This window comes from Nicotiana attenuata, chromosome 3 (assembly GCF_001879085.1).
Source record: "Nicotiana attenuata strain UT chromosome 3, NIATTr2, whole genome shotgun sequence".
Taxonomy (NCBI): domain Eukaryota; kingdom Viridiplantae; phylum Streptophyta; class Magnoliopsida; order Solanales; family Solanaceae; genus Nicotiana; species Nicotiana attenuata.
The window spans coordinates 17,743,252-17,755,745 of NC_031991.1; the positions used below are offsets into that span (position 1 = coordinate 17,743,252).

The 12,494-nt window shown below is 36.6% G+C and overlaps 1 protein-coding gene across 1 annotated transcript; it reads right to left on the bottom strand.

The window, feature by feature from the left end:
* On the bottom strand, positions 433-8,777 carry LOC109223358 (proteasome subunit beta type-6-like). The gene is made up of 8 exons (XM_019387640.1): positions 8,531-8,777; positions 7,624-7,700; positions 4,619-4,674; positions 4,143-4,215; positions 3,136-3,247; positions 2,218-2,291; positions 1,720-1,794; positions 433-802 (listed from the first exon to the last, which is right to left on the bottom strand). Exons 1-8 carry the CDS (start codon positions 8,640-8,642, stop codon positions 671-673), a joined length of 711 nt encoding a protein of 236 aa, XP_019243185.1. The 5' UTR covers positions 8,643-8,777; the 3' UTR covers positions 433-670.

The following is a 12,494-nucleotide window of genomic DNA, read 5'->3' on the forward strand; positions in this document are numbered from 1 at the left end:
AGATTGGTTTAAACAAAATACAACTATAGCGGTTGAAAATGGTACACTTAGAAATACTCAACCCGATGATCTACACTTTTAAGGCAGAATCCACCAAGATGCTTATTTAGTTTCAACTTGCAAAGTTATTCAAGTCAACCTTCAATGTGGTGCTACTTAAAATTATAAAAAAAACAGCTGTTGCTTTTCATAGAAGGAATAGGCCTGTAGTTCAGAGCTTTGTTGATATCATATCTTGTCTATAACTAAGAGGGAGCATCCAATAATAATTCATGCCTAGAGAGGGAGCAGCAAAATACTTCTACTACACTTATTTCGGCTTATAAGGGAAGTCGTGAAGATGTCAGTTTGCCTCTTTATTATCTAAGAAGCGAGCTCATTGGTATTCTCCATAGGCTGGTTCATTCCCGTTTGAACAAAACAAACAAAAACTAGAAAAAGAAAAGTTTCAGAGTTTGATTACCCTTGCTTTCTCCATGTTAGCAAACATAGTGATAAAAATAAATATGACATTACAGAATTGGAACTGTCCGCCCCAAGAGTGTATAAAATTGGAAGAGGACAAAGGAAGGGGACAAAGAACAATCCACAATAGGGAGCTAGTACTGGTATATCAGGAAAGGAAATACAATTCTAGAGGCTCAAACATGTTGACAGTTGATTTCCAATTTCAACTGACCATTGGTTCAGGACTTGCGGCAGGCACAATATCCAGCAGAGAGTTCACAGCCTCTATTTCTTCATGCCAAAGTGGAAGAGTATCACCTGGGTAGAACTTTCTTGTAGCCCCGTCTTTGTTTATCTGGTTGTCAAAAATAGGCAAAAGACATTCTTAATCGATTGGAAACAGACCATAGATGCAAAGTCTACTGCACATACAACATATAAATTTTTGCCATTGTCTGGTTTTACACATCAGATTGCATAAAAGGGATTTATGCTTACTGGACTGTTGAAAAACACAAGAGCTTATTAATACAATATACAAAGAAGCTATTGCCTTAGGTCCTCATGTCCTCCAGAAAACACCAGATGAGTGAACGATATTTTTCGACACAAATCAATTCTTGAAGCTGAAAAATTATGCTAAGCTTGCAAGAGAGCAAGCACAGGAGAAATAAAAGGAAGGGTAGGAGATGACCTTTCAGAAGCATACAGTCCTCATTAATATATCATGCTCTAACAAGTAAACACTACCTCCTTCTTAGATCTTAAAATAAGTCCAAATGTAGGCCTAGATCCAGGCATTAACGGAGGGCATACCAAGCAAAACCAAGAAGGGCTTTAAGCAAGAGTGGATGTTCTAAAATAGGTAGTACAAATGATGCGACTCAACACATTAAGGCATGTCTTTTGGTTTTAATTAACTTTTGGTGCACCCATAAAGTTCTGATTAGTATAAATTTGTGGTGTCTTTGTATAAAACCATATTTTTGTATAGGCTCTTTACTTTCTGGCATAATTCTTGTATGCGAGAGGTTTTCTGTCACAACATTTAAAAACTAGTACATTATCCAAGTAAAAAAAATTACGGCAAGTGGCATTACTATGGCCTTTTTTTATGGGTAAATAGCATATTTATATAAATATTTGCACAAAGTGGCATCACTATGGCATTATTCCAACTTCAATACTGACATATGACTTTAGTCTAGCAATAACTTTTTCTAAATCATACAACGGGCATGTGAATGAGTAATAAAGCAGAAAATAACTCACAGTTACAGTGCGAACTACGCCGCCACTCGCACCATCTCGGGCAATGGCAAGAGATACTGCAGTCGCAACCAGTTTCTGCAAAAGTATATCAAAGGAAAGTTAAATCATTGGAGATATCTGCAGAGCAAATACAAAAAAGATGAATGCAAATCATGATCATCAGCACCTATCTACCACAAGACGGAAGAATTTTACTGTTTATTGCGGAATAGCTTCTGACTTCACAAAATTATAATGTTGAAAACAACAACAATCCAATAAATACATCATGCAGAGCATACATTACTCTAAAAGCATTGGCTTTCCCTTCAGAATTAGCAGCCTTGGGTTTGAAAAAAGAAAAATCTGAAAAACTTTGCTACATCCCAAACTAACAAAAGTACACCTAAAGATTCTAAAGTGCGACAGAAACAATTAAGAGGTTTCTTAAGCAAATGGCTCATCATGGTCAAACCATGTTCTACAAATTAGAAAGTTTAAAGATATTATGCAACAAACCTCTGCTTCTTCTTGGGTCATTCCTTCCCTCCATGCTTGGTCAAAGAAACCATACAAATAACTAGATCCAGATCCTATAAACATCAAATGAAGAGAACATCAGAATATTTCTCAGCTAATGGTAGCATTTGAAGGACATTGGAGGCAAGCTGACAAAATTATCGATTATCAACAGCGAAAGCACAACACAGATTATCAACAGAGAAAGCACAACAGATCATTAAAACTAGCCAAAGCAAACGGACAAATAAGTATGTTAAGCAACGATATGAATATACTTCAATGAAACTTTAGTGTGAGATCATCTCTAAATCTTCCTGGCAGACTGGGTATTTCCTTTCAACGCATTATCTACTTTTATACTATTTCTGATCCAATGCTCTATCCTCATTCCAAAGGGTCAGATCAGTTGCCAGTTCCGGCAGCGCAATAAAAACTGCAGCCCGGCACTAAGCTCCCGCTATGCGCGGGGTCTGGGGAAGGGCCGGACCACAAGGTCTATTGTACGCAGCCTTACCGTGCATTTCTGCAAGAGGCTGTTTCCACGGCTCGAACCCGCGACCTCCTGGTCATATAGAAGCAACTTTACCAGTTACGCCAAGCCTCCCCTTCCTTCAAATTGTGATAAAATCACTCTATTCACCAGACTTTAGATGACGATAACTCGTTGTATCTCATTCAACCAAATGCACAGATTGTATAGAATCAAAAATAAACATGAGATTATCCCATTAAATTCAATATAACAACATAACCTATTGAGCAGCTGCCATTAAAGGAAGATACACTACAACCAAGTAACCTATAGTCCTATACCGGTGGTTTTCTAAGAACCAACAGATCTAGACAGTTAACCAGCAAAGTGCTCCTGGGAAGCAGACGCATGAGATACTCAAAGAGTACAGATTGACAACAAACCTCCAATAGCAAAAGGCTGCTCCAAGAGTGTGCCCCCTAGAGGAACCCCATATATTTTACCCCCTTCATATTTGTCCCATCCACCAACAATCATTCCCGTTTGAAGCATAGCCTGAATATTCAAGTTCAGAAATTAGTTAGAAAGAACTCATAGGCAGTTAAAATAATATGCAGAAGCTGAGTAGAAGTCTAGGAACAATGTGCGGGAAAGTTCAGTCAAAAAAAGTAGTAAAAGAAACCTTAAAAGGTTATATCCAAACATTTCTGAGGATATGATTTAAAATACAGGATGGACGAATATATGTAAAAATCCATCCAACTTAATTCTCAACAGAACTGGGAAAAAGGAGATACGTAGTATGATATGCTTATTACTCCAGAATTGGCTCGGGGAAGAATAAGAAATTCTACGAAGAATTGTAAACTTCAGTAATACATTGTGTACGGACAAATGTCTTAGGTTTCTCAAATTATCTGCATCCAAAATCCCTCAAAATGGAACTGGAAAAATTGGGGAGGAGCGGGGAAATAAAATCTGATTTGCACCACCATTGATTGTTCACACTACCACTAAGATACTGCTAAATATAGTTCATTCAACGATTCCGGCTTTCTATAGGACATAATGACCCTTAAATAATTTAATTATTAGATATATGGGCGATTTAATCCCCATATTACACCACAAAGTCGCACCTAATAGATGAGCAGAGATTCTGCCACAACTTTCTGAGTAAGAAGGTGCTCTATCCCAGCTTTCTTTAGAGGATGGCCATTCCTAACACAATCACTTGAAAACAATTTTTAAGGCTAATTATTTGCCATGGGTTCTCAACAGCTAGAACGATTTGCATTAAAGAGAAGAAACGAAACAGATTCCAGAACTTTCAAGCTATCTATACATATATCATTAACTGACAAGCGAAATAAGCAAGTGTAGAAGTTTAAGTCTAGAAATTCTATTGAATAAAACAGGAAGAGATAGTATATTTCTTATAGAAGCAAACCTTATTGTTGTAGGATAATAACCTAACAAGGTTCGCCGCAACCTTGACGGTGGCTGGCTGGCCAAGCTGTATCCTGCATCCACAAAAACTTTCAACCTTAAAAGTGCACCCAAAAAAAAGGATTTGTACTAAATAAGGGGCAAGCAAGAGCCACTTTATCATAATCTAAAATCCTTCCAAAATTAATAAATAAACAAGAGGGGAAATTCTGGTGTGCTGATTCGAGCTTAAAATATGAGTAGTTCAACCAATCAATTCCACAATCCTGACAACGTGGAAATCAATCAAAAAGCTGAAATCTGACAACAGCTTATCAGGGCAAATAAGAATAACAACTTTCACCATTAACGAGAAACCTTGAAAGGAACAAGCTACAAGCCTGTCGGCTTTGGGGTTAAGGGATATTCATTTGCAAGTGACTAATATCACCAGGAAGTAAGCATTTGAATTAAATAAGAGGTGGCTTGATGGATTACGTGTGTTGGTGTAGAAAGTAGCGAACATAGTCCGAGACAACTTGCGAATCTGCAGCCTGCAAACCAATTATTAAATAATATGTCAGATCCGATTCACAGAATGCTATAGAGAATCAATTATCATATCATAAGATAGAGAAAATCAGCTGTTAGGGATTCACTTCCAAGCATCAAGGCATTTTAACTTCTTAGAACTTACAATGGTTCCAAGTCATTTTCCATACCTAGAAATAGGTAAAACACATTTTGTCGTTTGTCTAATAAGCTAAAAATTGTTGGTGATGCGCTGGAACTGTATCAACCTTTTGATAATCACGGAACAATGAAAGCCGATATTTTGGACAAAGACAGACTCAACAGAGTACATAGGTGGAGGTCTCCAAAAACAAGCATCAATAACCCGAATTGAACCATCATCCAAACCTCTATTGCTAAGGAACAGAACAAACGTCTAAAACTAACACAACTTCAGCTAGAAAACATTTCCCATAAAATTCTTAAGAAATCAGCACATTGAAATGGTGATTATCTCATTCTAATTTCAATCTACCACTATATGTTCCCACTATCCTATATTTCACTTTCTCAATTTATATTGCCCTACATGAAGTTTTTACCTTAGAATAGGCTTTGACGCTTGCGTAATGTTTGGTTGTGTAATCGAACCCCATTAAGAATTCAAATTCCTTAAAATATCAAAAGTGGCAGTTTGTGCTAAAAAGTAGAACCCCCTTTCGCCTCTTCAATAATGACGAAAAAAGAGAAAATTTTACATGCACGCTCAAGTGTATACCCATGTAATCTAGTTCAGACATTTATACAGAGGTTGCCTCAGTTGTAATGACAATGAACCACGTATATTACAAGTACTCCCTAAACCTCTATGCCCCACCTATACGAGAGGGGGGAGCGCAAGAAGAAACATACTTCAACGCTTACCTAGCCTCAGTTGTAATTACAATGAACCACATATATTACAAGTGCTCCCTAAACCTCTATGCCCCACCCATACGAGAGGGGGGACGCAAGAAGAAACATACTTCAACGCTTACCTAGCCACAAAAGAAAATGGCCTTACCCAAAAAAAATTAAAAGATTCACAATTCTCAAGCAACCCTTAAGCACTAAGGACAAGCTCAGAAGTACCTAAAAACACAAATCCACCAACACATCTTTTAATCCCAATTTCAGCTCAACCGGTCATCAATGAATTACACCTCAATCGATCATTTTCCCCCTCTGCTCCAAATCTTACAATACATACAGAATTAGCAAATCTCAAATATGTACTTTAGTACTGCAGAAGAAGTACAAGAAAACTACAGGAGCACCACACGACACACTCACGTTGTTAATCGCCACCTTGTGAGTCCTCCTCATCCATCTTATTTTCTTTTTGGTTTATTTCGTTGAACATGTTCGGCGTTACTATGTTTTTAATAACCGAGGATAGTGGCACACGGTTCAAAACGGGGTGGATAACGAACCCACCACTTCTCCACTTAATACCAGCTCTTGTCTTCGGCAGGAATAACCCGTGACGTGCGCCTAATTACACATCTCACGCTGTGCTCTTACCACTAGAAGAGCATTTGGCATTACTGTGTTTAATTGGTCTTATCATCATATACAAGTATCAGTGGTATCGAAATCATCATATACAAAGTGACATATGCCACCTAATTTCTATTAAACATGGTTTTCTTGACACGCCTAGGAGAGAGTGGAAGGACATGCCAGAACATCTGGAGTAGCATATGGTAAGATGCAATACAAACGAAAAAGTGATTTAAACTTCTGATAGTAGCTGCTAATGAACCATTTTCGTTGGATTTCATTGTCTTCTCATAGAGTTCAACATTTTTTCTCCACAGTTTAGTAAGACAAATCAGAAAGACTCAAAATTCATATAGCACACTCCAACTAGTTAAGGATTAAGCGCAGTTGATCGGTTGACTGATTGAGTGAGTGACTGAAGACTTAATTGCATAAGTTTTACGCCTGAATATTGTAGATTTTTATACTGATATAGCTTAACAATATGAACTGATTTCCAATAATCATAGGAAAGATAAGCAATGAAGAGATGTGCTGTTCTTTAAAGGTTCTCCATATTTGGTATACTACCTTAACCAAAAAAAAGAGATATGCGGAGAGACATAGATAGACAAGATGCATAGGGAGAAAAAGAGAGAGCAAACAGAATCGCCGTTCATTGTTTTTTAAAATTAGGAACACTTTCTCCTTGCAAAATTCTTTGTCATGTGGAAACAGAATACAGCATTGACATGTGGGTTCACCGAAGCTCCTTAAAGATTTTGAAGAAATGGTATTACCGATGGCAAAAAAATGTTTTGGCATAGCTAATACAAAAGAAGATCAATGTTGAAAATTATTAAGCTTGTAACTTGACGAATCCTTTAACAATTTCTATTTATGTTCTACTTCTCCTTATTTGCTTATCCATCAAGAGCATATAACAGGTTATTTAAATGTTATAAATAGAGTTTTGGCATCATTACTGTCATATCTCAGCCACATTTACCAGTTCCAAAAGCAACAGGAAAAAAAAAAAGATGGGAGATACTACCACATCCTTATTCAAATTCATGAATCGCATGATCCACAAAACCCAGTATGCCAATAGTTCAACCAAATAACAAAAACCCCGTATAGAATAAGGGGAAAGGGGATTAATAATGCCAAAGCACTAATAGCAGTTTCCGCAGTTTCTCTTTGTCAAGAAGTATGAAATCATAGCTATCATATGTAGTAACAAAGGCGGATGTAGTGCTCTAATTATGGGTTCCTCGAACACAAAAACTTTGAGGCAGACTCTGTATATGTGTTAAAATTTTCACTAAGTATAAATAAGTAGATTTTAAACCCAGTAAATCAAACAGGTTGTCAGGGTAGAATTCTGAACTCGGCCGTAATGTTCAAATCCTGTATCCACCTCTAGACATAGATAAAGAAGAGAGAAAGACAAGTGTAAAGTAGCATACCGATCCAGAACGGCAAACATAGACATTATCAGTGAGCTGAGTTATCTTGTCTGAAGCCCTATTCGCCACGTACATTCCTATATTTCCAGAAAAAAACAAAAACACCAAACATATGCAATTCTTCAGATTACACAAATTAGCCGAATCCTTTTCAGAAAAAATATGCATTGAAATTCCTTTTTCAAATGCTCATGCAACCTTGGTGGGTGTGTTACAATTTTCACAGATAGATTTAATCTTTCTCAGATAAAACTACACAAAAGAATTTTCATTTCACAAATTCAAAATACTAAAGACTTAACCAAAACCTTCTCATAATAAAATCATACAAGAGTAACGACTTCATTTCCACTCATTCAAACTCTTCTCAGCAAGACTATAATGCTGAAAAGTAAATCAAACCCTCAGAAGATCTAGCAAAACAGAGACTTTATTTCCATGTAATCAAACCCTTCTCAGCAAGACTATATTAGAATATGAATTGGAAGGTGGCCATAAGTTTTATTCTTTGCACTTTGATCCCTTTAGTTTAGTTTTTAATTACACATTTTCCCCATCACCTTTGTAATTTCAGTTAGACCCTGTTCATTATCTAGGTCTTCTTCCTCATATTAAAATTATTGTAATTACTTTGAAGGCTATCAATGAAATTATCCCGTATAACCATAACTTAGCTCAGCTCATAATAGCCACCATTGTTGCAGTTCCATTTGCATCAGACTATAATACCAAAAGAATAAATCAAACCCTTCTCAGAAGAAAAAGAAACTATAAAGAATCCTTTATTTTCAGTAGAAAACAACTATAACGAAACTTTATTTTCAGAATATCAAAATTTCCGCAGCAAGACTATAAAATTGTAAAACAAATGAAACAATTATGAGAAGAAAATTAAAAGAAATATTACCAGTGCTGGTGCGGGAGTCGGCGCCGAGGACGACGCCACCGTTGTAGGTGACGCCGATGATGGTGGTCCCCATTGAATGGGGCTGCTCCACATCGAGCAAAGATTTGTCCATCTTTTAGGGTTAAAGCTTAAACGAGCAAGAAAAAATCAAGACTTTGAAGGTATCAGTCGAGTGAGAGAAGAAATAAAGAAAAACGAGAGTAGGGGAATATCAGCAACTGCTCATTGTCTTGGAGAGTAAGAAATATACTCCTTAATTACTCTCTTAATTACTAAAGATTTTAAAAATACTAAAATAATGAAAAAGTACTTAATATTTTCTAATTAACAGCCAGTTTGGTCAAGGCTTTTCAAGATCAGAAGTTTTTTTTTTTAAGTATTTTTTTTCAAAGTTGAGATATTTGGCAGCAAGGAAAAAAAAATTGAGTAGAAGAAGAAGCTATTTAACATTGTTCTCGTAATATATTCTTAACAAAAAATTATATATATCAAAATAGTCTTACCCAATTTAACTAAATTTAGCTATTCTAAATACAATTTTCTTAATGTATAGGTATTTTTTAATTTTTAGGATAGATTTCTAATATATGGTGGCTTTGGGTGAATATTTTCTATTTGTTGAATGATGTTGTGATATATTTAAATTATTAAAAAATAAATATTTTTTAAATGTATATTCAAGCCATTCAGAGGCCGATTTGCACGGGAAGGCATTTTTAGAGTATTGATTTGGCTTGTTTGAGGTAAGTATCTTACCTAAACTGGGTTGAAGCACTAGTTGTCTGAGTTAATTGTGATGGCTACGTGCTATGGGTGGCGTACATGTGAGGGGTTGAGCCCATGTGCGTATACCGGGGTATTACTCATGCTCGAGGTAGTGCTTAGGTTATGATATGCCTTGAATTGATTGCTCAACTTTATGCTATTATGCTTCTAATGTTTCTACCCTTTCTGAACTATTTGAACCATGTTTAAGGTTAGATATAGGTTAATCTCCTAATTGAACATGATAGTTGCTACTTTCATGATGTAATTGCCTAATTTGAGCTATGGTAGCACAGTTTGCATATGCATACACTTTAGCATGTCACTTATACCAGTCCATGAGTATATAATTTGATATTCATTGTTCATGTACATGTAATCTTGTATATCTGCTTTCTATGTGATATGAATTGGACTAGTAGCACGTGAGTTGTCCGAGCGGTTGAGTATGATAGCACGTGAGTTGTCCGTGCGGTTTAGATATGATAGCACATGAGTTGTCTGTGCGGTTGAGATATGATAGCACGTGAGTTGTCCATGCAGATCCGAGATATAATAGCACGTGACTTGTTCATGCAGTTATTATTATTGGCACGTGAGTTGTTCGTGCAGTTGTTATTATTGGCATGTGAGTTGTCCGTACGGTTATTATTATTGGTACATGAGTTGTTTGTGCAGTTGATATTATTGGTATGTGAGTCTCCATCCCCTAGGGTCACCTGCTTATGTTTCTCTGTTGATGGTGCACACGCAGGTTGTGAGAAATCATCGGGTTTCTAGTTGATGTGGATTTTGGTAAAGTTGATCATTGGTTGGACTTTGCATCTCTTCTCTATTTGCAAACTCTTTGGAATGTATACATGCATTTATGCATATCTTCCCTATGTGCTGCCTTACTTGATGAGATGAGACACGGTACATATCTTCTCTATATGTGAATCCGTGTGACTTGACTTGTTTAATCATGCATATTTTCTCTATATGCACTTGTTGAGGGATGTATCGCTATTTCACGCATATCTTCTCTATATGCAACAGTGGAAGTATTATTTGATACTTTATGCATATCTTCTCTATATGCTGGATTGTTAACTAATTTAGGACTTATCACATTATCTCTTTGTGAACCGGTGTGGTTTTATTTGTGTTATATGATTAGATGGCACCATTGTAGTGTACTTGTAAAATTCAGGAATTGAACAGGTTATTAGCGAATATCATTGATAATTCTTTCCACTATTACCTCGTTGAGGTTAGTTATGATACTTGCTTAGTACATGGGATCGGTTGTACTCATACTACACTTCTGCACCTTGCGTGGAGATCTTGGAGCTGAGATGTTGTGGATGACGTGAGATAGGGGTGTCAATGGTTCGGTTCGGACGGTTATTTTCTAAATTTTGTACCATATCAATTTTTCCGTTATTCTATTATGCATAACCAAAATTAAATTTTTCGAAACCATCCCAGTCATATCGATTTCTCTTCTGTATTGGTATGGTTCGGTTAATGTTCAGTATTTTTTTAAATGTCTTGTAAAAGTCACTAGTAGAAGTAAAAAGCAGTAACTGTACTTTTATAGGACTTAGCAAACTCTCTAGACATTTTTATTGTTTATAAGGTGATGAATTAAGAAATATGAAAGATGTCCAGAGTATAGATCCATCAACTATACTATAGCAGCGTAAAAGAAACTAAACAAAGATATTAACTGAGTGAAAAGATATAAACCAAGCTGTAACTCGAGAATAAAGTCTATAGTAGATTAATTCAAAAAGATAAATCTAAATCATACGAAAGGAAGCATATTCAATACATTGTAGTTTGCTACTAATCGCTAGAATACCTTGTGTCTTTGTGATGACCCAAATGGTCATCTTTTATTTTAGAATCCGATTTCGTGTTCCGAGGCCTTGAAACCCTCATTTTATCTCTCCTCGATTTGCGTGCATAGTCCGGGCGTGTATCCGAAAAGCCCTTATGTGAAAAATTTAAGAAATGATGATTTTTGGCTTAAAAAGATGATTTTTGTTGACTTTGGTCAACATTTTGGATAAATGGACCCGGACCCGTATTCCAACGATTCCGTAGTAAAATATGGGATCTGGGCGTATGCTAGGAATCAAATTTCGAGGTCTCTAGCCCGAGAAATAAATTTTTGAAGAAAATTGATAAGATTGAAAATATAATAACTTAAAAGATTTGATCTTGTTGGTATCAGGACCATATTTTGGTTTAAGAACCCGGTATAGGTCCGCTATGATATTTAAACCTTATCTGTGAAATTTGGTGAAAACGGAAGTGATTTGATGTGACTCGGACCTTTGGTTGAGAAAATAGAAAGTTTGAAACTATCTTGAATATTTCATGTGTTTTGGTGTTGAATCCATGGTTCTAGGTGTTATTTTGGCGATTTGATCGCATGAGCAAGTTCGTATGATGTTTTAAGACTTGTGTGCATATTTGGTTTGGATCCCCGAGGACTCGGGTGAGTTTTGGATAGGCTACGGAAAGATTGTGGACTTAGGAAAATATTGCTATATGCTTCAGCTGTTGCAGGCCCTTGATCTCGCAATTGCGAGATCAGGCATCGCAATTGCGAGCCCTGCAGGGTCCGCTTTTGCGAGCCTTTCATCGCAAATGCAATTAGAAGGCTAGGCCAGCAGAGTTCGCAAATGCGAACAAACCTTCGCAAATACGAAGGGAGTCTGGGAGGGGTATGGATTGCAAATGCGACCTTTTGTTCGCATTTGCGAGGTCAGTGGTCGCAATTGCGACACTTTCCTAGCATTTGCAAAGGCAGTAGGAATTGTGACGGCTTCGGAATTATGATAGCCCCTTTACAATTGCGGGCTTCGCATTTGCGAAGCTCATGTCGCAAATACGACATCTGCAGCTGTTCAAAACATAACTTAGACGGGATTTTTCATTCATTCTCCCATTTTTCAAAACCTAAACTTCAAGAGGCGATTTTCCAAAGACTAGTTCTTCCCCAAATCATAGGTAAATGATCCTTAACTTATTTTTTCAATCTATTTCATCTTTTTACGAGATTTCATCCTAGAATCTAGAGTTTTTTAATGGTAAAATTGGGTGTTTTTGGGTAGAACTTAGGAATTTCGAAATTTGGGGATTTAAACCTCAAATTGAGGTCGGATTCCAAAACCAATTGTATATCCGGGCTCGGAGGTGAATAGTT

Coding starts and splice junctions, on each gene's coding strand:
- LOC109223358 (XM_019387640.1), bottom strand. CDS start 8,642: ATGGACAAATCTTTGCTCGATGTGGAGCAGCCCCATTCAATGGGGACC. Junction 2,292..3,135: donor GCAGCCTTTTGCTATTGGAG/GTTTGTTGTCAA, acceptor TGATGTTTATAG/GATCTGGATCTAGTTATTTG. Junction 803..1,719: donor GCGTAGTTCGCACTGTAACT/GTGAGTTATTTT, acceptor TTTGACAACCAG/ATAAACAAAGACGGGGCTAC.